At 42.4% G+C, this 21,300-nt stretch overlaps 1 protein-coding gene across 1 annotated transcript; it reads left to right on the forward strand.

Moving 5' to 3' along the window:
* The first annotated feature begins 4,216 nt into the window (after positions 1 to 4,216).
* On the forward strand, positions 4,217 to 21,064 carry glud1b (glutamate dehydrogenase 1b). Its single transcript, XM_037082075.1, has 13 exons — positions 4,217 to 4,760; positions 8,779 to 8,859; positions 9,111 to 9,166; positions 10,293 to 10,356; positions 11,473 to 11,567; positions 12,945 to 13,124; positions 15,115 to 15,252; positions 15,458 to 15,595; positions 15,716 to 15,796; positions 16,604 to 16,727; positions 19,165 to 19,256; positions 19,696 to 19,758; positions 19,993 to 21,064. The coding sequence occupies exons 1-13, from the start codon at positions 4,364 to 4,366 to the stop codon at positions 20,110 to 20,112; spliced, it is 1,629 nt and encodes a 542-aa protein (XP_036937970.1). The 5' UTR covers positions 4,217 to 4,363; the 3' UTR covers positions 20,113 to 21,064.
* Positions 21,065 to 21,300: the final 236 nt, after the last annotated feature.

Below are 21,300 nucleotides of genomic sequence, written 5' to 3' on the forward strand. Positions count from 1 at the left end.
CTCACCTGCCTTTACTCATTCTATGAACTGAAGTGCCATCCCATTCCTAACTCATAGAATTCAATATGATGTCGGTCCACCTTTTGCAGCTATTACAGCTTCAACTCTTCTGGGAAGACTGTCCACAAGGTTGAGGAGAGTGTTTATAGGAATTTTTGACCATTCTTCCAAAAGCGCATTGGTGAGGTCACACACTGATGTTGGTCGAGAAGGCCTGGCTCTCAGTCTCCGCTCTAATTCATCCCAAAGGTGTTCTATCGGGTTCAGGTCAGGACTCTGTGCAGGCCAGTCAAGTTCATCCACACCAGACTCTGTCATCCACGTCTTTATGGACCTTGCTTTGTGCACTGGTGCACAGTCATGTTGGAAGAGGAAGGGGCCCGCTCCAAACTGTTCCCACAAGGTTGGGAGCATGGAATTGTCCAAAATGTTTTGGTATCCTGAAGCATTCAATGTTCCTTTCACTGGAACTAAGGGGCCAAGCCCAGCTCCTGAAAAACAACCCCATACCATAATTCCTCCTCCACCAAATTTCACAGTTGGCACAATGCAATCTGAAATGTACCGTTCTCCTGGCAACCTCCAAACCCAGACTTGTCCATCAGATTGCCAGATGGAAAAGCGTGATTCATCACTCCAGAGAACGCGTCTCCACTGCTCTAGAGGCCAGTGACGGCGTGCTTTACACCATTGCATCCGACGCCTTGCATTGCACTTGGTGATGTGTGGCTTGGCTGCAGCTGCTCGGCCATGGAAACCCATTCCATGAAGCTCTCTGCGTACTGTACTTGGGCTAATCTGAAGGTCACATGAAGTTTGTAGCTCTCTAGCAATTGACTGTGCAGAAAGTCGGCGACCTCTTTGCACTATGCGCTTCAGCATCCGCTGACCCCTCTCCGTCACTTTACGTGGCCTACCACTTCGTGGCTGAGTTGCTGTTGTTCCCAAACGATTCCATTTTGTTATAATAGAGCTGACAGTTGACTGTGGAATATTTAGGAGCGAGGAAATTTCACGACTGGATTTGTTGCACAAGTGGCATCCTATGACAGTTCCACGCTGGAATTCACTGAGCTCCTGAGAGCGGCCCATTCTTTCACAAATGTCTTGTTTCACAGTCTGCATGCCTGAGTGCTTGAATTTATACACCTGGGGCCAGGCCAAGTGATTAGAACACCTGATTCTGATCATTTGAATGGGTGAGCGAATACTTTTGGTAATATAGTGTATGTCTCTGTTAAACACTGTGAACATGCAATGAATGCAGAGTTACAAAACAGCCACGCTATATTAACTGTTTTCAGACAGTGGGGGCTGATGCACTGACATGAACATACAAGAGGCATCTTTTTTTCATGTGAGTGCTGTTCCTGCTCTTCCCTAAGAGGAGAAGGAGAAGATCAGCCAAGAATGAAAATACAGCCACAATGCAGTACATGACAACAGTTTTGCTAAACGTAGAAAAAATAGAAATGTTAATACGACAGCGTTGTGAAAATGATCCTCGTGCACACGAGAGCCGCAAAAAGGATACAGTTCACATGCCAGGCCAGTAGGTGGTGGTGTGACAGTAATGGTGCAGCAATTTTAAACCTAGGCGGTGTAGTGTTAATAAACTCAGTAGAGTTGGCAGCAAAAATAAAGCTCGACAGTCAATGGCTATTGGGCTTATACCATAATACATTTACATGACAGTGGTAAGGGTGGAGTTTTAAAAGGTTACACACTGTAACTGTAACTCTAATGACACCAGCTTCTTGTGAATGCGCAGCCAAAAAACTCAAAAGTTTACCATTTTATGAGAAAACCACTGTTATGTGAACAGCCCCTACAAGTCCACAGCCGTGCTCGCAGCTTTTCTAAGGCTGTATAAAAATACTGCAGTGCCTGAAGAGAAATGCTAATACCATATGACCATCACAATGACAATGCTAACATGCTTAAGTGTAGCACAAATAATATTAGCATGCTCACCATTAGTGCAAGTATTTGTGTGCTTACTTCCTAATTAGCACTGGTACTGCACAAATCAATATCTTAAGATAATTGTGGCACTGGATGAAATGTCATTCTGATTCATCCTCTGGGGATTCTAAATGTCCATACATAGTTTTAAGCTAATTCAGCCAATAGTTGCTGATATTTCAGTCCAGAGAAAAGTGTTGCACTGACCTTTGACACTGCCATCTTTAAAGCTACACCGCTATCATGGCTCCAAAGCACTGCTGATTGGCTGATCCATAGGTTGTGCCCATGATACCTTGCCCCTATGCTGAGTGAAAAGGCCGCTGATTAAAATGATCTTGAGCAATCTGGTGATGCCGTCACAGCGGAGAGGAAGACACTCGCCCTCCCCCCTCACCTCTTCACACAAACACCCCAGCTTTGTTCCAGCTGTCTCTGAAGTGCTTTCAAGCAAACCCCCATTCACACACACACACACACACACACACACACACACACACACACACACACACACACACCATGACAGACCTCGTGCCCTAAATTACACCTTCTCACTCGGACACATAATTGAATGCATTGCACACACATCTACATAAAGCATGCATATAAAGTAGGCTGTTTGCCAGCACAATGACATTTCTATTGTCTTTATCAAGTACTCTATCAATACTAGAATGGCCCTCAGTAGAGTACAGTTTTATCAAAATCCATGCATTGTCGGAAATGTTGAAAAACAACCGTCCTTGCAATTTCTAAGAAAGTTAGATAAAATTCCGTCCCTTTATCTGGATGCACACCAAAAGTTTTTGGGGTCTATTTTGGACTGAAACCAATCCTCCATCCAAGGTTTGGAACAATCCGTTCAGCAGTTTTTGTGTGATCAAGTTGACGAACCAACCAATGGGTCACATTCTACTCGGCCTGACAAGAAAATCGGCTCTTTATAAAGATTGCTCCTTCAAGTTTCAAGTTGGCTCACAGTAAAATCAGTGTAAGATAAAGAGTGGAAGGCCAAACTAATATTTGTCAAACAAAATCGTGAGGACACAGCTGATTCTTCAAAATGCCAACATTCATACGAAGAAGTCTTTAATTTTAGCCATGCTAGCAGCTTGGCTCAAGGGATGACAGTATTGTCAGTCAGTCCTACACTTTGCTCCAGACTGAAACATCTCAACAAACATTAGAAGGATTGGTGTAAACTTGTTGTAGAAGCACAAGATGTTGTAGACATTCATGACACTCACGGATACCCTATTTGTCAAATACTGAATTGACGGCCGATCCAATTTACAATCTCAAAATGTCAGTATTTGACGAGTTGGTGTTAAGACTCAAAATACAACTTTCTAACGAATTGGACCTTTTACTTTTTATCTAGTGCCATGAAAGGTTTATGACCAAATACTTGCAAAACTAATTCCCACAAGCGTCAGTCATACATTGTGTTTAGAGCTCATTAGCGAATGTTACCATGCTAACACACTACTGTGGCTATTAAGGTAGATGCTAGCATGCTTTGTTAGCTAGTAAAGCCTCACAGAGCTCCTAGCTTAACTGTAGAATTTACTTTTATCTTTTTAAGTCAATATGGATATTTTTCAATGGTAGCATTAAATAGTCAGTTAATGTGTGCTGGAATACAGAAACTGCAGCTACATCAGCAGATCAACCCCCTCATTAACTGTAGCTGTCCATGAGGGCGGTTAATGACTGATGCAAACACAAAGGGCCTTTTCAGCAGCTCCCATCTGACTCTCCCTCTCTCTCTCTCTTTCCCCTCATGGCTGTGTCGACTCACTCAACAGATCGGGGAACTGCTGATGACAGCAGGCCTCATTTGAACAAACGACAAAGTACAAACCTGTAACACTGTGGACGCGGTACAAAAGATAATGAATAACAAAGCCGATGCTCATCATATCTGCCAGCTTATATGCGTCTACAAACTTAATGAAATAAATATATTTACCATAGCATTCAATTGTAGTTACTGCGTCGCATTCATCTCAACATATTTCACGCCATTCATGTGAAAATAAATGATTGTATATCATTTAACTTTCCCTTTTTCTTACTTTTTTCCCCCCTCCATCTTTGAAAACCAACGGTAAAAACTCGGGAGCGCGCGCTGTCAGTTGAACAGCACGGGCTCGCGCCTCCTTTGGTCCTCCTCTTCCGCGTGAGTCCCGAGGAACCCCCACTGCTCTGCCCGGCTCGCGCTGCCTTTTAAAGCAAACTGACACAGCATGTCATTCCCCACTCGGCCAGAGGACGGGACACGGTGAGGAGCTGCTGTGTCGTTCATTCTACCCCCCTTCTCCTGTCGTCACCCCCATTGTCCTTGTTGTTTAGTTGCCTTTTATTAGTTCGTTTAGACGGTTAGCTAGTTTTAGTCATGTATCGGTATTTCGGGGAGCTGCTGAGCCGCTCTGCGGGCAGTGCCCTGGCCTCGGGTTGCGTGGACTCCGCTCTCCCGGTGTCCTCGTCCCTGATGCGGGTCCGTCACTATGCCGACGCGGCGGACAAGCCCGACGACCCCAACTTCTTCAAGATGGTCGAGGGCTTCTTCGACCGCGGCGCCACCATCGTGGAGGACAAGCTGGTGGAGGATCTGAAGACCAGGGAAACCCCCGAGCAGAAGCGGCACCGTGTGCGTGGCATCCTGCGCATCATCAAGCCCTGTAATCACGTCCTGAGCGTGTCCTTCCCCATCAAGAGGGATAACGGAGAGTGGGAGGTTGTGGAGGGGTACCGCGCCCAGCACAGCCAGCACAGAACACCCTGCAAAGGAGGTAGGAATCCAGCCAATCCTCCCCGACCGGCCCCTATGCCAGCTAGCTTTAGCCAGCTACCTAGCATTGGTTAGCAACCAGTAACATTAGCTAGCTAGTTAAAAGCACACAACATAAGGCAGCTGCTGTCAACAGCTGCTCACGTTACTGTGCCGTTACACACTACTTAAGTTAACGGTCTCTTACTTGGCTTACCGTGCAGTTAACTACACCCATGTCTTTATAATGGATGTTCATTTGTCTTGTTTGTTTCCTGTATGTCACAACCGGTCACACGAGTCTTTCTGTGCTGTTTACAGTGACCTTCCTGCTCACCTGTGGCTGTAATTTTACTGTCGTTTGTTAGCTTGCAGGCTAACTGCAGCGACCCCCATTTTTCGTTTTGACAGTGGTGAGCTCTAGTCGTCAGTCTTGAATGTTCAGAAATATTTTTGCCCAGTCCATAATACGGTAGTTTGATGCAAACTGGATGAATGCACCGGTTAATATGGTGTGTTCACTGATCTGGCCTACTCTTCATCGAATATGTTTGATGTGATGGAGAGGGCAGCTCTGAAAGCATCAGGTGTTGTGTCATTGAGCAATTCAGGCCTTTGCTGCACAAAACACATGCTTGACTATTGAAGACCTATTGCTTGCACCTTCTTCTGTCAGATGATTTATTCACACAGCACAGGCAAGCTCGGGCGTATTGCACACAATGTGTTGTTCACTCTTTCTGTAGATCCAAGAAACAGTTTAAACAAGCTTTTTGTGCAATGCATAGCGCAGCGGATGACAGAGTGACATATGCTCTTTGGTTCAAAGTTCAAGGTTCAAAGCAGAGGCATTATGGGCTACCACTGCATTGCACTCTGGGTGACATGTGAAAAGAAGGATATGATGTATAGGAAGACGGGAGGTGTAAGAGCTGCGGAGGGGGTGGTTGCGTTTCCAGGCACTCCTATTTGTCAGCAGCATGACAGGTGTGGGAGGGTGTCATAAAGAGAGGAGGTATTCCCAGTAGAAAGAGACATACCACTCTGTCAGCCAGCCAGTCAAAGGGCACATTTGAATGGTGTGGAGTGGACATTGGCCTGCTATTAACACTTTGAAACCCCTCTGCTGTATTAGCCTTGTGTTGGGATTGCAGACCTATCCTGGGTAGGCATATTTCTGCTGAAGACATGGACATGGTGCATGGGCACTGTGCTATACATGAATAAATTTAAAATAATAGATGAGTCAACGCTCATCTATTTCTGGCACCCAGATATTACAGATTTCTCCCCCAAACTACTTAACAGTAATGGATCAGTGCAGCTATTACTGAATCTCCAGAGAATCTGGTGAGGCAGTTATCAGCTATCAGAGCGGTATTACCTCTGTACATATCATGAAAGCCTGAGGAGAGCAGAGCATCACTTTGATGCAGAGCTCAATACCCAGCCTTGCAGTAGTAGTCTTTTTCTTAAAGTCTAATCCAGATCCAATGTGCAGCTATTTGGTAATCACAAGGGTAAGCCGCACAAGTCAAAGCAAATCTTGGACAATAGAAATTGGATAGAACTCCTCATTTGGATCTGCCAGTCGCAGTTAAGAAATCTCACACGATGGGAATCTGTGTTACACTACAGCCACTACTAGAACAGAAGCTGCATTCATTCAATGATAATTTAAAAGCCATGTTTTTCATCGTTTTGTCTGACTGTCTAACCGTCTGATATGTCCTTCAGGTCAAAGTCTTGGATAATGGGAGTGGGATAGGATTAAGAGAGCTGTTATTTTCAAGGGGTTTAATCATTGATATAGTGCATAGACCCTTTACTGTGTTCAGATCAGACTACAAAGTGCAAAGGCTGTTTTTGTGTGTGCATGCAGTGCTCATACACCCCCAGAGCTGCATAGTGACAGCCGGGGGGGGGCTGGATTACACTGCTGAGTTTTGCGTGTGTGTTTGTATGTTCACACACACCCGCAGAAGAGAGTTTGTGGAAAGTTTTAAATAATACCAGCTACTTGAAGTTTGTTTAGTCTGCAAAACTGTCAACATCCTTCTCCTTTTTCTGTGCAGAAGTGGACAACAATCTTTAGGATCTTTCATGGAAATGTCACATTTCACATGGAAACCAAAAGTGCAGCAGTTTGTCAAAGTTGCATTGGTATGAAGGGACAAAAAAAATTTGCCCTCTTAATCAAAATAACTCCTGGAGATGCATTCATTTAAAAATGATAAGTGGCTTATTTCACCCAGACAAAAATATCCTGAATATGACTGTTATGTACATTAACTGGACATAGTCATATTCAGTTTATAATTTGTAGGGTTGCAGTATTAGGAGGATATCATGTTTTAATAACTGTCTAAGAATGTATCATATATTCATACTATCACTGTGTTTATTATTATCTTTAGTTATACGTTAAAATGCCCCTTTTAAGGAATGAAGACAGAATGGTTATATTTTGGTTGAACAAAGACTGAAACTTCATATTAAATTGGAAATCAGTGTTTGTGTTCATTTATGTTTCATTAAAGGGCCAAAAAAGCAATTAATGATAAGAAACAAGAATAAAGGTGAAAGTATCATAAAAGGACAAATGCACGCTCTGTTTCAAGCAAAATCTCAATAAACGTGCCTTTTTAAATTAGTGTTTTTGAGCTGCTTTAGACCCGAGCGGTTCTGAAGCAGAATGCTCTGTAATGTCGTCCTTCGGGCAAGACTGTAGAAATTACACTGACCTGCTGAATTTTAGCGTGGGCTCAGTTTATTTCCCAAAAATCTGCCCTCCATTTCAGAGGAATGTGTTTACAGATATGTTTTGGATCTTGTTGCTGTGGAGAGCTGGTTGTCGGGTGGAAAAATTGGATGGTTGGATGGGGGAGGGGGAGGAAGCCAGGCTTTTTTTTGCCTCTTAATTTGATCAGTGAACTCAAGATTGTCCTCTGTTGATCTTTGGATGAATGGAAATGAAGAGTGGGGGGAAGAACCACAGCAGCTCTCTGCAAGATAGCACTTTGATTTGAGAGGTTTGATCTTTTGCTATGACTGCATTAACGCAAAGTGAAGTAGGTGGGCACATATTGTGTTATAAAGATGACATCATCGTGGGCGGGATTTCGCTCGCAGTCAAACACATGAAAATGGACAAACAGTGCTTTTGTCACCGTGAAGCAATCTGCCGTCTCCTCTTTGTGCTGTTTGCCCTTGGGTTTCTCTGTGTAAGCTAACTCTGGGTGAGCTATATTTGGTGCTGCCGGACAGTCTCGCACGCACAATGTGCCAGTGAGATGGAGTACTGTGACTTCGGCAGCTCAGCTGTATGATCTCATGTAACGCCGCACACAAGCTGGCCCACACATGTTACCGTAGCGACGGTAGTAAACCTCGGACATGAGGAAGGAATGACTGGGATCAGAGTGAAGGTCTGCGATTGGTCCATTCGGTCTCCACCCGCCCATAGCTGCCACTGTGACTGCTGGATGCAATCAGTGATCTCTGACCTGTTAAGAACATACTGTTCAGGCTCTGACGGTCTGTCTCTGCTAGTCATTTACTTTTTTTCAGTTTCTGTTCATTACTGTTCTGTCATGAAAATAAAATAAAATGGCATAATTGTAAGAAAAACCTGACCATGCTCTCACCTCAATGATGATGATAATCATTTGTCGATACTGCAATATGAAATTTGGGAGATTGCCCAAGCCTTTGCAGCGACTCCTGCCTTCTGTGAGGTGAAATAAGTGTTTTTGTCAAAGGAGCCTTGAGTGATATAACAGCTGTTTCTGGTCAAAAAAAAAAGGATCTTACTTTTTATTTTATAAAATACACTGATGCGGAGAATACAGAGCAGTACCATCAGAAATCATAGGAGACAAAGTAGCCATGGTTCAAGAGTTCATAAATGTCAAAACAGATCCCACATTAATGTTTGTTATGATTGTATGTGCTCTGTTTGAATGTAGTCAAAACAGATATTTGTCATTGTATGCAGGCCATGTTGTAAACTGCTCCCTGTATGTGTGTGTTTCCATCAGGTATCCGTTACAGTACAGATGTGTCTGTGGATGAAGTCAAAGCCTTGGCCTCTCTGATGACCTACAAGTGTGCCGTCGTTGGTAAGTATTAGTCAGCCTTCTATAAAGCTGATGACCCCTTTCATCGCCACATACATATCAATACTGTTTACTCTACCAGGTTCTTGTCATTCATCTACTGTTATTTAGCTCAAAAGCTGGCACGGCACTGCTTTAGACTGCATTGCCACAGTGCACGAGAATATTTCCCCAACTTTTATATTGCCCCTCTTTCAATTCCACATTGTGCATGAATGTTTCTGTGGTTATTAAGTTGTATTATTCTCCTCCAGATGTGCCATTTGGTGGAGCCAAAGCTGGAGTCAAGATCAACCCCAGGAATTACTCTGTAAGCCTTCCAACGTCAATCCCTTCCCTCCCCCTACACTCACATGCACACTTATGCACAGACATGTTTAACTGTGTGATGTGATACTGATAGGAAAGCAGCAGAGCCGAACACTTAACATTCCTAAGACTTGCAGTTATTCGATGGATTTCAGTTTTCTTGTGTTTGTCTCTCTCTCTCTCTTTCTTGTATCCAAAACTGGGCTGTTGGACCTTATCTTTCCATTTTGTACTTTACAGAATAACCAAAAAGCGTCTTATGTTTGTCTTTGTCTTATGTATGTCTTATGTCTTATGTCACATGTTTCCTGGTAAATTACTGGGATAACCTTTCATGCACCGCTACAGATTTTTCATTAGTCACACATGCAGGAATATTTCCTTTCTTCTATTGATGCTCTTTAATATACAAAACTTAATATTCACCAAATTTGCAAGACAGATAATGTTTTTGGGGAGGGGGGCATAAATGTCATCTACGGAGTCTTGTGTCTGTTTGTGTCAATCCTTATGAAATTAACCTTTTTATGAGCTGTCCTTGCAATGAAATATTTCAATCGAAACACAATAGCAAATGCTTCTTTGAAATATTGCAAGGCCTTTTGCTGGGAAATTGGCAGCTGAAATTTCTGTGAATACTGATCCCTGCCTCCCATTCACAGATAACCCCGTGCAGGAAGTGTTTCTGCACATTTCAGGGATACACTACATGTGTGTAAGGTGCTAAAGAAAGAAAAAGATAGAGGTGTGAAAAGAGAGAACAGGACGCTGCCTGTTGAAGCAGATCCTCAAAAGTCTGTTTTGTTTCGGTTATAAGTTTGCTTTGAAGTAAAAATTTCATCAGTGAACTAACAGTGCCTTCACTGCCTTTAATTGGATTATAGATGGGGATTTTAGTCAGTCTGTTGATGGAATGTGAAATAAACAGACATGAAGCTCAGTGGCTGAGTTCACTGGAAGCAAACCGTTAAACAAAAACCTCAGTTCTTTCTAAATATTGCACTGTCTTCTCTATTTTACATTCCTTATTCCTTACTTAGTGGCTCCCTTCCTTGAATGTCTATTACGCTGTGACCAAGCAACGACATGTTTTTCTTAAATCATTATACTGTATCTGTCTGTTGCAGGATAATGAGCTGGAGAAGATTACCAGGAGATTCACTATCGAGCTGGCCAAGAAGGGTTTTATCGGTGAGTCTTCATGTGAATTTAAACATTAATTACATTTCTAGAGGCAAAGTTTTAACTTGAGGTATTCATATGTCACATTGCTTGGTATCTGGTGCCTGACAGTGTTCTTGGCATTACTTGACTCAGTTACACTCTGGTGGTGAGAGGTGAATGTTTCCACTCAGAGAAACCTTTCCCCTTCCTCTTGGGCTGTTTATTCAGGTCGGGGTAGCTCAGGGTGTGCCTGTGTCAACTGCAAAGGGAGACAAATAATTGTAGTGAAAAAGAAGCCGGAGGATTGAGATAGGAACTCAACTTTGCCCCGGTATTGACAAGTGGAGAAAGCACATATGTGAGCAATCTCACTGTTTATCATTTATTTAACAGTTAGTTTCCAGGAAAAAAGTTCTGATAGTAGAGTTACTTACATTAAGCAAGGCCACATATTAACATAAACACTGGTTCAAAAGGTTATCATCCCCAATACAGCCAGTTTGTTCAACCCTGTCTGTATTCATGTTCATGTTAATAATGTGTTTAGTTCAAACATGTCAGAGAGACTTATGACGCTGCACATACAAATGTAACGTTAATGCATTGACCCACAACAAAATCTTCTTTTGTTCTTTTAAAATGTTTTTGCTGCTACGTGGCTATATGGCAGTTAAATGGTTATTCTTTTGACTCTATTGATGTTATACACAATCAGGAGTCTGCACATGATGTTTAATTTTTTCGAAAATATACTGGCTTCTCTGCATCACAGGCAACGCAACTTTGCCGTTCCTGGTGGTTAAGCTATTAGTAGTCTCATCCCCCTGCCACCTACCTCTCTGCATGCCTGCTTCTGTTTTTGGACCATCTAGAGTACAAGGCCCTTGAGGACACATGTGTATGTATGTGTGTGTGTGTGTATATATATATGACACAAGGACGCAAAGCCTGGCCCTCACATTTCCTCTGTCAACCAAATTCTGCTGGTGACATAATGTTCATTCAAATGTTAAGGATCAGTAAAGCTACCAAGTTGTCAAAAGTGAAACCCAGTTTGTGCTATTCGATATGAGAAAATTCAAGTTTGTACTCCGCCTTATTAATCCTCCCTTCCTCCCGCTTCCACCCCTCTTTCCTGACCAGGACCTGGCATCGATGTCCCGGCCCCAGATATGAGCACAGGAGAGAGGGAAATGTCCTGGATCGCCGACACATACGCAAACACCATCGCACACACTGTGAGTTCTCAGACCTACGAGACCAACCCGTACGACTTGGCTGGTATTTGATACAAATTCCAAAATAGGCCAAATTAAAAGCAAGAAATGAGTCACATGTAAACCATGTGCAGTGGTTTCCTGCCGCTCCCTTCCCATCCGACCACTGAGTCATTCCTCCCCTCTTAAAAGCTGCTTTATACAGTGAGGCCTGTGAGTGTGTGTGTTTGTGTTATCAGCGAAGTATTTTGTATCAGAACCTGTCAAATAGGGCATATTTGGCTAAAGCTGGAAAATATTTACTGGTGTGTTTAAGCATGTTTATTTTACAACTGATAGTTAGAGCCTTAACTAGAAATTGAAATAACTTGATCTGCTTCTGTGCAACATGAAAACAGTCCAAAATGGTCCCACCTTCTCTGAAATTTGTGGCATTACTGTAATATAGTATCGTTATAAGATCAAAGTGAGCTGCTGAATGTCTCTCCTTTTATATATAATATAAATTTAACATCTTTTCTTTATGGCTTCCCCTCAGACATGTTCAGCTGGGAGTAAAATTATTGTTTTTATATTGCCAGATCCATTTTCTGTATCACTTCTTCCCACGTGGAATCAGTGTCAAACAGGTGTAGAGTCACAGAGTGTTTTGCTGTAATTTGACTGGCTCATGAACACACAGAAGGTATTGTGACACATTGTGTCCACACAGAATCAAAATACACCAAGCACTCTCTATACCTGTGTCATTTAAATGTTAGTGACTACAAACAATATCCATGTAATCCATTGTGGTGCATTTAGTATTAAATTTCTCCATGCTACTCCATCTCCCTTTCCACTCTCCTCTTTATCCTCCTTTCACCTTACCTACAGTAGTCATGTGTCCTCTGTCCCAAATACCCCCAGCAGAGCTTTGGAGTAGGTGACACATTCCTGCTCTGGGTATTTGAAAGCAGAGAGTCATGGGTATTGAATAGTGATGTGCATGGCACCGTGTATGTCAAGCAGTTAATGCCATGAGAGCTAAAGCTAGAAAGCAGATGTGCAGTACCACTCATGGCCACTAGATGCTGGTCCCCAAATATATCGAACTGTGTTGGATTTAATTGGAAAACTAGGAGATTTTTGATTGAAATAATTAACTGTTCCTACAAGATGTTTTGTTCTCAATGCTGGCATCTTGGTGGCAATTGGATGTCCACTGGAGAAATTAATATTTTTGAGCTGTTTCTCCTCATTGATCAGCCATGAAGGTTGCTACTTCCTCTCACAGTGCTTTTCTGCAGTGGTAAACATAAATTTAACCTTTGAACATTTGGTAACCTGTGGGCATCTAATGCTATCTACACAATCTTCTACAGTCTATGTTCTGATTCATCCTGTATTTGTGTGCAGGACATCAATGCCCACGCATGTGTGACAGGAAAGCCTATCAGCCAGGGAGGTATCCACGGTCGTATCTCAGCCACTGGTCGCGGAGTCTTCCACGGCATCGAGAACTTCATTAACGAGGCGTCCTACATGAGCATGGTGGGCCTGACACCAGGCTTCCAGGACAAGACCTTCATTATCCAGGTACACATACACACTCACACACGCATGGTTTGATCAAAGTAGAAAGATTTTACTCAAGAGGACATACGAGATCCTAAATGTGCTGCAGATATTTGCTCACAGGATTTAAAGTTTTCATTTGAATTCTCAGTGAGGTTTTAGAGCTCAATCAGAGCAGCGCCATCTGTTTTCGCCTGGCCCTGATCTCCTCATACCAAGCAGACGGCAGTGAACTGAAGGAGATTCCCATCTGTGTTCATGAGAAATACTCACTGACACAAAATCCTCAGTGATACATCCCCTTTCAGACCATTTTTGAGCTGATGCTGTCTGGGCCGACTGTTCAGACTCCTCTGTGCACAGAAGTGCAGCGTACAGCACTTTGTGTTGAGAAACTTTTTAAACTTTTTTTTTTTTTTTTTTAGATTTTACTACCTAATGTCTCTATATGAGATGTGTCAGCAGTTTACTCTTCTTAACAGTTTCACTTCTGTTTGTCGCTCCTCACGTGTCATCTGCACACACACAGGCTGACACATGGGTAGGGAACCCCTTGGCACTGGCCTCCTCTGCTTTCCTAGAATACTTTCTATAATTACCACTTGTTAATGACAACTGTGTGTTATGGTATTCTTCAAATGACCCTGTATGTTGGATGCATTTCACTCAACAGACATGTCTCTGTCAGGAAAGAAGCGGATTATCTGCTCCTTACAAACCAACAAATATCCCGTCCAAGCTAAAGAGATTTTCAAAGAAGCAACAGCAGAGAAACGATTATGTTGGAAGGGGATGACGTTTGTGTGAACGGGGTTATTTGGGTGAGGGTGTCATTGAGGTGGTGAAGAAGCAGTGACAACAGCTGAATCATGACGTGGATGTTCAAAAAGCTAATCCCTCTGTGAGTGTGTGTGTGAATGTGTTTGAGGATTATGTTGTGCTGAGATTAGATTTTCTTAGAGATTTATTAGTGCGTGAGGAGAGAGCTGATCTCTAGTATCGTATAAGATCAAAACAAGGGCATGTTTTTACTCCACTAGCGTATTTTTTATTTAGATAAAAAAGTCCTCTGCGAGGTCACCAGTCTGAATCCCTGTTATTCTGCAGTCCTGTTTAATCTGAGTTGGGGACATGTGATATGACGATACATGAGATGATAGAAATGGAGAAATCTCCTGTCATCTTACATTATTGTGGGTGAGATTGGGTTTAGCATCAGCAATGAATGTTTTGATTAATTTGTGGGTTTTCATACACATGCAACAGAATGATTTATCCCTTGTGTCCATCTGTGCCTCCAGTAGTGATTGACCAATATAGTGTTTCCCAGGGCTGATACTGATTATTTGCAATGAAAGAGGTGAATAAAAGATTTTTGTGTAGAAAATCTTATTGTCAAAATTTAGAATAACCAGTGATGGACTGTAACTAAATGCTATTTCACATTAATGTGATGAATGCATCAATAAATAGAATCCAGCAACATAGTATATATTATTATGAAATGTTTCATTCTGCCCTTTTCACACAAGTATTGGGGCCAAAGTAACACAGTTTAAAATGGATTTATTTCAAAAGCAGTTGGACAAAAAAAAAAGAAAAAACATTGATTCCAACAATAAGGAAAAAATGCAGAATATTGATAATATATACAATGGAGGCAGGATACTTTATATTAAATGATAAACGTTTGTCTAAGTAATCGGTTCATGTCGGAAAACATGCCAAGATATGGGCTGATGTTGGCCGATGAAATCAAACAATGGCACCTGTCTAAGGTCTCCTTTCAAGTCATGATACAGTAGATGATATATGACGTTATAACCTAAACTGACCACATGGTGGCACCAGAGTATGTAGTTACGTGGAGCTGAATCACAGTTCAAAGTTGAGGAAAACAGAGTGTAGCAGTTAAACATGTTTACTTTTGATATTGTGTAATGATTTTATCAGTAAATTTCATTGTGGTGTCGGAGCGTGATGTAAATTACTGCACTGTCACTTTTCACAGGGCTTTGGTAATGTGGGTCTCCACTCCATGAGGTACCTGCACAGGTTTGGGGCCAAGTGTGTGGGAATCGCTGAGATTGATGGAGCAATCTACAACCCAGATGGCATCGACCCCAAACAGCTGGAGGACTACAAACTGGTACCAGCACACCTGCCTTTCGCTCAATTGTGTCTCCTTTCTCTTATCTTACTTGTCCTTAAAGTTGTTATCCCTTCTCCCTTCCCAGAACACATAAGCTCTTGTTTTTTATCTTACTGATTCATTCTCACTTAAATATATCAGTGTGAAAACATTCTAATATATTTCTCTCATGCATTTGTGTGTCTGTCTGCACTTTCTGCAGAACAACGGCACCATTGTTGGCTTCCCGGGAGCCAAGCCCTACGAGGGGAACATTTTGGAAGCTGACTGTCACATCCTGATCCCTGCTGCCGGAGAGAAGCAGCTCACACGTAACAATGCCTCCAGGATCAAGGCCAAGGTAAGCACACACTTTTATTTACCCACCATGCTGTGCGTTGTGTTCACATGTATTCATATGATTAAGGACAGGGCAACTCGGTCGCATTTGTGTGAAGTGTTTGTTTTTTGTCTCTTCCAGATCATTGCTGAGGGAGCCAACGGGCCCACCACCCCTGATGCTGACAAGATCTTCCTGGAGAACAACGTCATGGTTATTCCTGTAAGCACACACCTGCACACACTTGGAAATGCAAACTAGAAGATACTGTAAAAAGGTAAAAACTAATTTTGAATAAACTAAAACAGGGTTTCTAGAAGTCTCTAGAACAGGGGTCTCCAAAGTTTTTCAGGCCAAGGACCCAAGTTTATAGACAGACAGGTTTGTTGCATAATACTATATTCTAAAGTACTCTACTTGCACTTGAGCATTTTCATTTTGTGCAACACTGAATGTGCTCTTTCAAAACTAAAAACAGGCTTTTTTTTTCTTAGCTTAAGTGTGTTTGCTTTTGTTCCATCCCTGTCAATCAAATCTGACCAAACCACACCCATCTCCTTATGAGTGTTATGTTGGGTGTGACACTCCTAATGAATAAAACCTGAGGATGTTTCTTCAAACTTTAAATGTGATTTTTGACTTATTCAGTTACGAATATTTAATGAAACTTAAAAACAAGAGTGTGTACGCATAATATTTGAATCATGAAAGTGGAATCCAGACTGTAAACAAAATAAAATAAAACTGTTTCAATAAGTTTATTCAGACATCTGTTATTTTGCCCTTGAACCTGTTGTCAAAATAATTTTTCACAAAAGCATTGCGTTTAAACTTTATTCCATGTCTATATTTTACAGAACAATAATTCCTTTCTTCCCAAAACAAGTCTTACATTTTTTTGCAGTAGAGGAAATTAATCATTGATAATTATTCATTCGTGTAATCATAATTACACACAGTAATTAGTGAAGATAGGTCGAGACTCTCCGAACAGGCAGCTGTCTGAGTTTGTGTTGTTTCATCCTGCAGGACATGTACCTGAATGCTGGTGGCGTGACAGTGTCTTATTTCGAGTGGCTGAAGAATCTCAACCATGTCAGCTATGGAAGACTGACCTTCAAGTATGAGAGGGACTCAAACTACCACCTGCTCAGTGAGTACAAGACAGCTCCTTACATTCTCCATAACATACAGACAAACTGTGGTGTATGAGGGCCATAAGACAACTCTGGTGGTCTCGCAGCAAAAAGGTCTTGGGTTCAATTCCTTTTTTTTTTTTTTTTTTTTTAGTTGATGTTTCTGACAGACAAATACAAACCAATACTTGTTACCTTATTGCAGTTACATGGATAAGATACACATCTTGTATGTATTTATCCCTCCCAGACAAGGAGCAACGACAACGGAAAAAGGAGTGTATATGCGCGCACCGACCCATGTGCGCACATCCTCATATTAAGAAAAGAAAACATATTATCTTACCACAGACTCTGACCTCATGCCATATATGATGATACTTAAAGAATAATGTTCAATGATCAGAAGTATTACCAGTCACTCATCCGGAAATTACTCCGCTCCTGTTATTCAGATATTGTCATCAAGTCCGGGGGGGAACAAACTCTGCTCAGTTTTCGTCCACATTACTAATTGCTCCCTGCTCCATCCAGACATGGGATAAATCTCATCCCTAAAGTCTCTGTCCACATCCATGTCATGATCTCTCACGATCAGTTCAATATTCGCAGTGTATTCTCAGCATTATTCCCTTTTTTCATGCATTGTCGGTGTCGCGCTCCTCTCCTCCGCTGGCACCCGTCGTCCCCTCACCTCCCTGGCGGATGAGAAATTCTTTGGCTTCGGCTGCAGACGAAAACTCGTACGGCTGGTTATCCAATGAAAAGGTCATTGTTGCTGGGTATCGGAGGACATAATCTACATTACGCTCATGGAGAATTCGTCTCACCTCCTTGAATTTTTTGCGTTTCTCCTGTATCTCCTGAGCATAGTCTTGGAAGAAAAAAATCCTCATACCTTTCCATGTGACTTGCTTCTTCTTTCTCGCCGCCGCTAACACAGCAGCCTTGGCCTTGTTTCGCAGGAACCGGACAATGATGTGTCTTGGCCTGGTGTTATCTCCAGGTCGGGGCCCGACTCGGTGAATCCTGTCAACTTCATACAAGTCGTCGACATTAACATCCAGTGCCTCCGATAGCAGTGTGTTCATAAAGCGATCCCAGTCGCAACCCTCCACTCCTTCTTCAACACCTGCGATGCGTATGTTTTGGCGCCGAGAGAAACATTCCAGCGCTGTTATTTTCTCCTTCAGTACTTGATTCTGCTTCTCTAGGTCATTCACCACCGGGGCCTGTTTTGCCTCTTCCAGCTTGGATATTCTCGATTCTGCCTCGGTAATTCTGCTGTCCAGGCTTTTCACTGTTTCGTTCTCCGCCTCTACTCCACTTTTTACTCCCGAGACTTCCACAGCTAGGTTCTCGAGGATATTCTTGATAGCCTGCAGTTCAGTCATCACGGTTGTAGCGTCTTGTGGAGATGAGTCCGCCATCTTAATTGTATCCGCTGTCTCCTCGGTGTTTTTGTTACGTTGATTTTGTGATGCGTTACGAGTAAAATGATGACTTCCTACAGACATACGTCCGCTTCACCTATGCAGCCATCTTGGGCGCGTCACCACCAGAAGTCCGTCTTGGGTTCAATTCCAAGCAGGGGCAGGGGTTTTCTGTGCCTGTACTTCTTGTACCTTGTACTTCTCTTGGTGCTGTGATGCTCAGGATTAGTCGGCTGATGTTGATGGATACTATGCTGAAGTCACAAGACAAACCTCAGATCAGGTTTCACATCAGACATGGACCATATAAAGTTTAACCTCCCATTATAATAGCTCAAATTCACCAAGGAGTATTTCTTAAACTCCAAAGCTCTGAATTCTACCTAAGCCCTGATGGGCAAGTGAAGTAAGGTTTTTGTTTTTTTTCTAAGCTAAATAGTATTCTCTCCTGTGTTTAAAAAAAAAAAAAAAAAAAAAGAAAAAAATCTCTGAAAACACTTGAGGGAAAAAAGCACAAAAAACGGGGGGGTGGGATTAATAGTTTTTTGTTCATATGACGTATGAGTTTACAATAATCATGGACAACTTTATCCCCCCTTTTACACACTCCCTAATGTATTTTTAAATGCAAGATGATTTTTTAAGTAACCATGGTAAATAGAAAAAAATCGAGATAATTATTAATTCTCACCTGTTCTGTGTTGGTTGAGGCGGCGTCTGTGATGTTGTTGAGCAAATTCAGCTCCAACTGGTGTTTGCTGATGTGAAGTCTGAGAAAGAGAGAAAGGATCTCCTTCCGACCACCTCTTTCACTTTTCATTTATACTCTCTGTGTTGTTCACATACAGCCAATCAGAAAATGGTACAACCACAGTTGTAAAACTAGATGAACAACCAGAGTGTGTGTGTGTGTGTGTGTGTGTGTGTGTGAGTGTTATCACAGGCATTTATTAAAGATGCAGACACAATGTGGGCTCTGACGTCTCTTTCATTTCTTCCTTTGTCCCGTTTTCTTTTCTAGTGTCTGTGCAGGAGAGTTTGGAGAGGAAGTTTGGCAAACAGGGAGGACCCATCCCTGTTGTCCCTACCGCTGACTTCCAGGCCAGAGTTGCGGTGAGTAACGTCTGCTGACCCAGACAAACACATCGCGCTGCTCAAACATGAACAAATTATTTTCTGCTGGTACTTTTGCAGGTGTGAAACCTTTCGGGTCTTGACTGGTACATAATGCCACCAGTTAATAGCCTTTTGAATAATTAGAAGTAAGGGTAAAAACTACTACTACTAGAGACTGACTGATATATCAGTTGGCTGATATTATCAATGTATATATTGGCCGAGATGTGCCATTTTTGTTTGTCTTTTTTATTATTCTGCATTTTTTTTACTTCCTTATGTCGATATTGGCATCTCCCCAGAAAATCAAGTATCAGTAAACACAGCAATATCCTCAGACATCTATCTGCCAAAGGGGCTGTCATGTATGTCATGTATCTGACACTGCATCTGTCTTGAGATAGACTTTGTGGTTAACGTTCATCTTCCGTTGCAGGGTGCCTCTGAGAAAGATATCGTTCACTCTGGGTTGGCCTACACCATGGAGAGATCAGCCAGGGTAAGTGATCATAGTGCACAGTCCAACATGAATTGTACCAAAGCTTTTCTAAACTGCTTCTTAGAAAAAGATCAAGTGTGCCATGACAGTATGCGTACAGAAATGAAAACAGTTCTAACCACTTCTAGATGCTGTCCATTATTCATCACCACAGCTCCAGAACAACAACTTGACTGGTGCTTACATACGTGAGGCGGTAAATCTCATATAGCGTGTTTTCTTCTTCCTTTGTAGCAAATCATGCGCACAGCGAGCAAGTACAACCTGGGTCTGGACCTTCGGACGGCCGCCTACGTCAACGCCATCGAGAAGGTCTTCAAAGTCTACAATGAGGCTGGGCTTACCTTCACATAAATGGCCAATCACGACCTGCACTTCCTCTCCCTCCCCTCCCCCTCCTGCTATTGATTCCCCCCTCTAAACAGCCTTCAGAACATATCACTGTTTACCGCTGCTTTTAAACACACACACACACATACACAGATGCAAAACACGCACACACACATACAACAAGACGTTGCCTAGCCTGGTGTGTATCCTGTGATGTTTGTGCTGCCATTATACTGCATCTATGTTTAAGTCTTTCCCTCTTCTTGTTTTTGCCTAAGCTTATATTGAGAAAAAGCAGATGGCGAGTAACATCCAGACAGAATAAAAAGACCCCTGTCCCTCCCGCAGCCCCTCATAGAAACACCCACAATATTGTTGTAAGGCAGCCATGTTTAAAGCGCCCTTTATGCGGTCGCTGAATGCACGTGTGACTCTCCAGTTGCGATTATTTCAGTTGACAGCCCTTCAGATGCCTTATTTCAGAAAGAAGTGTGCTTTGAGAGGAAGATGGCCACTTCAGTTTAATTCTAACCAAAAGGGATTTAGATTTAACGTCATGTGAATAAAGAGAATAGTCATTTTATTACTCTTGAGTTTATCGTCTCACTCTTCAAATGTAAAGGTTACTAGTGAAGTTGCCAATATTTAGGTTTTCCAGTTTCCTTTCATAGTTCATGTTTTTACTGTTAGACTCCATTAATGCCCTCGCTCCCGCCCCTCGCTCCCTCCTCTCCTCTCCTGTTGCTTTATCTCATATATTAAAAGCAGCTTCTCCCCGACTCCTCCGCTGGCCAAGAAAGAGGAGCAGGGATTGGGGGGCTGAAGTGTCACTGTGACCGCCCGTCCCCTGGTTGGATTTTCCTCAGTTTTAATCGTCCAGTTCCTTGACGTTGAAATTGTGTTTAAGGAAATTATTTTTATTTTTATTTTATGCATTTCTTTTTTTGGAAACCAATAAAATATTCAGAAAAATATACACAAGTGTGTTGCAGTTGTTTATTTTCGCACTGTGTGGACTGTTAAAGAGATTAAAGGTCAATCGATCAGTATTGGATTGATCCCACTCTTGTGCCTGAAGGTTCGCTATGAAGCTACAACCAGTTAGCTTAGCTTAGCATGATGGCTGGAAACTGGGAAACAGTTGGCCCGGCTTTGACAAAGGTGACAAAGTTGGTTCTGGCGGCCCCCTTCGGACAAAAGATGACCGGGATG

Source organism: Acanthopagrus latus, chromosome 20, assembly GCF_904848185.1.
Source record: "Acanthopagrus latus isolate v.2019 chromosome 20, fAcaLat1.1, whole genome shotgun sequence".
Taxonomy (NCBI): domain Eukaryota; kingdom Metazoa; phylum Chordata; class Actinopteri; order Spariformes; family Sparidae; genus Acanthopagrus; species Acanthopagrus latus.

What these genes read in the sequence shown, in the direction of transcription:
- glud1b (XM_037082075.1), top strand. Translation starts at nt 4,364, where the DNA reads ATGTATCGGTATTTCGGGGAGCTGCTGAGCCGCTCTGCGGGCAGTGCC. An exon ending in ACAAGACCTTCATTATCCAG is followed by an intron (nt 13,125 to 15,114) that starts GTACACATACAC and finishes CACTTTTCACAG; the next exon opens with GGCTTTGGTAATGTGGGTCT. An exon ending in CCATGGAGAGATCAGCCAGG is followed by an intron (nt 19,759 to 19,992) that starts GTAAGTGATCAT and finishes CTTCCTTTGTAG; the next exon opens with CAAATCATGCGCACAGCGAG.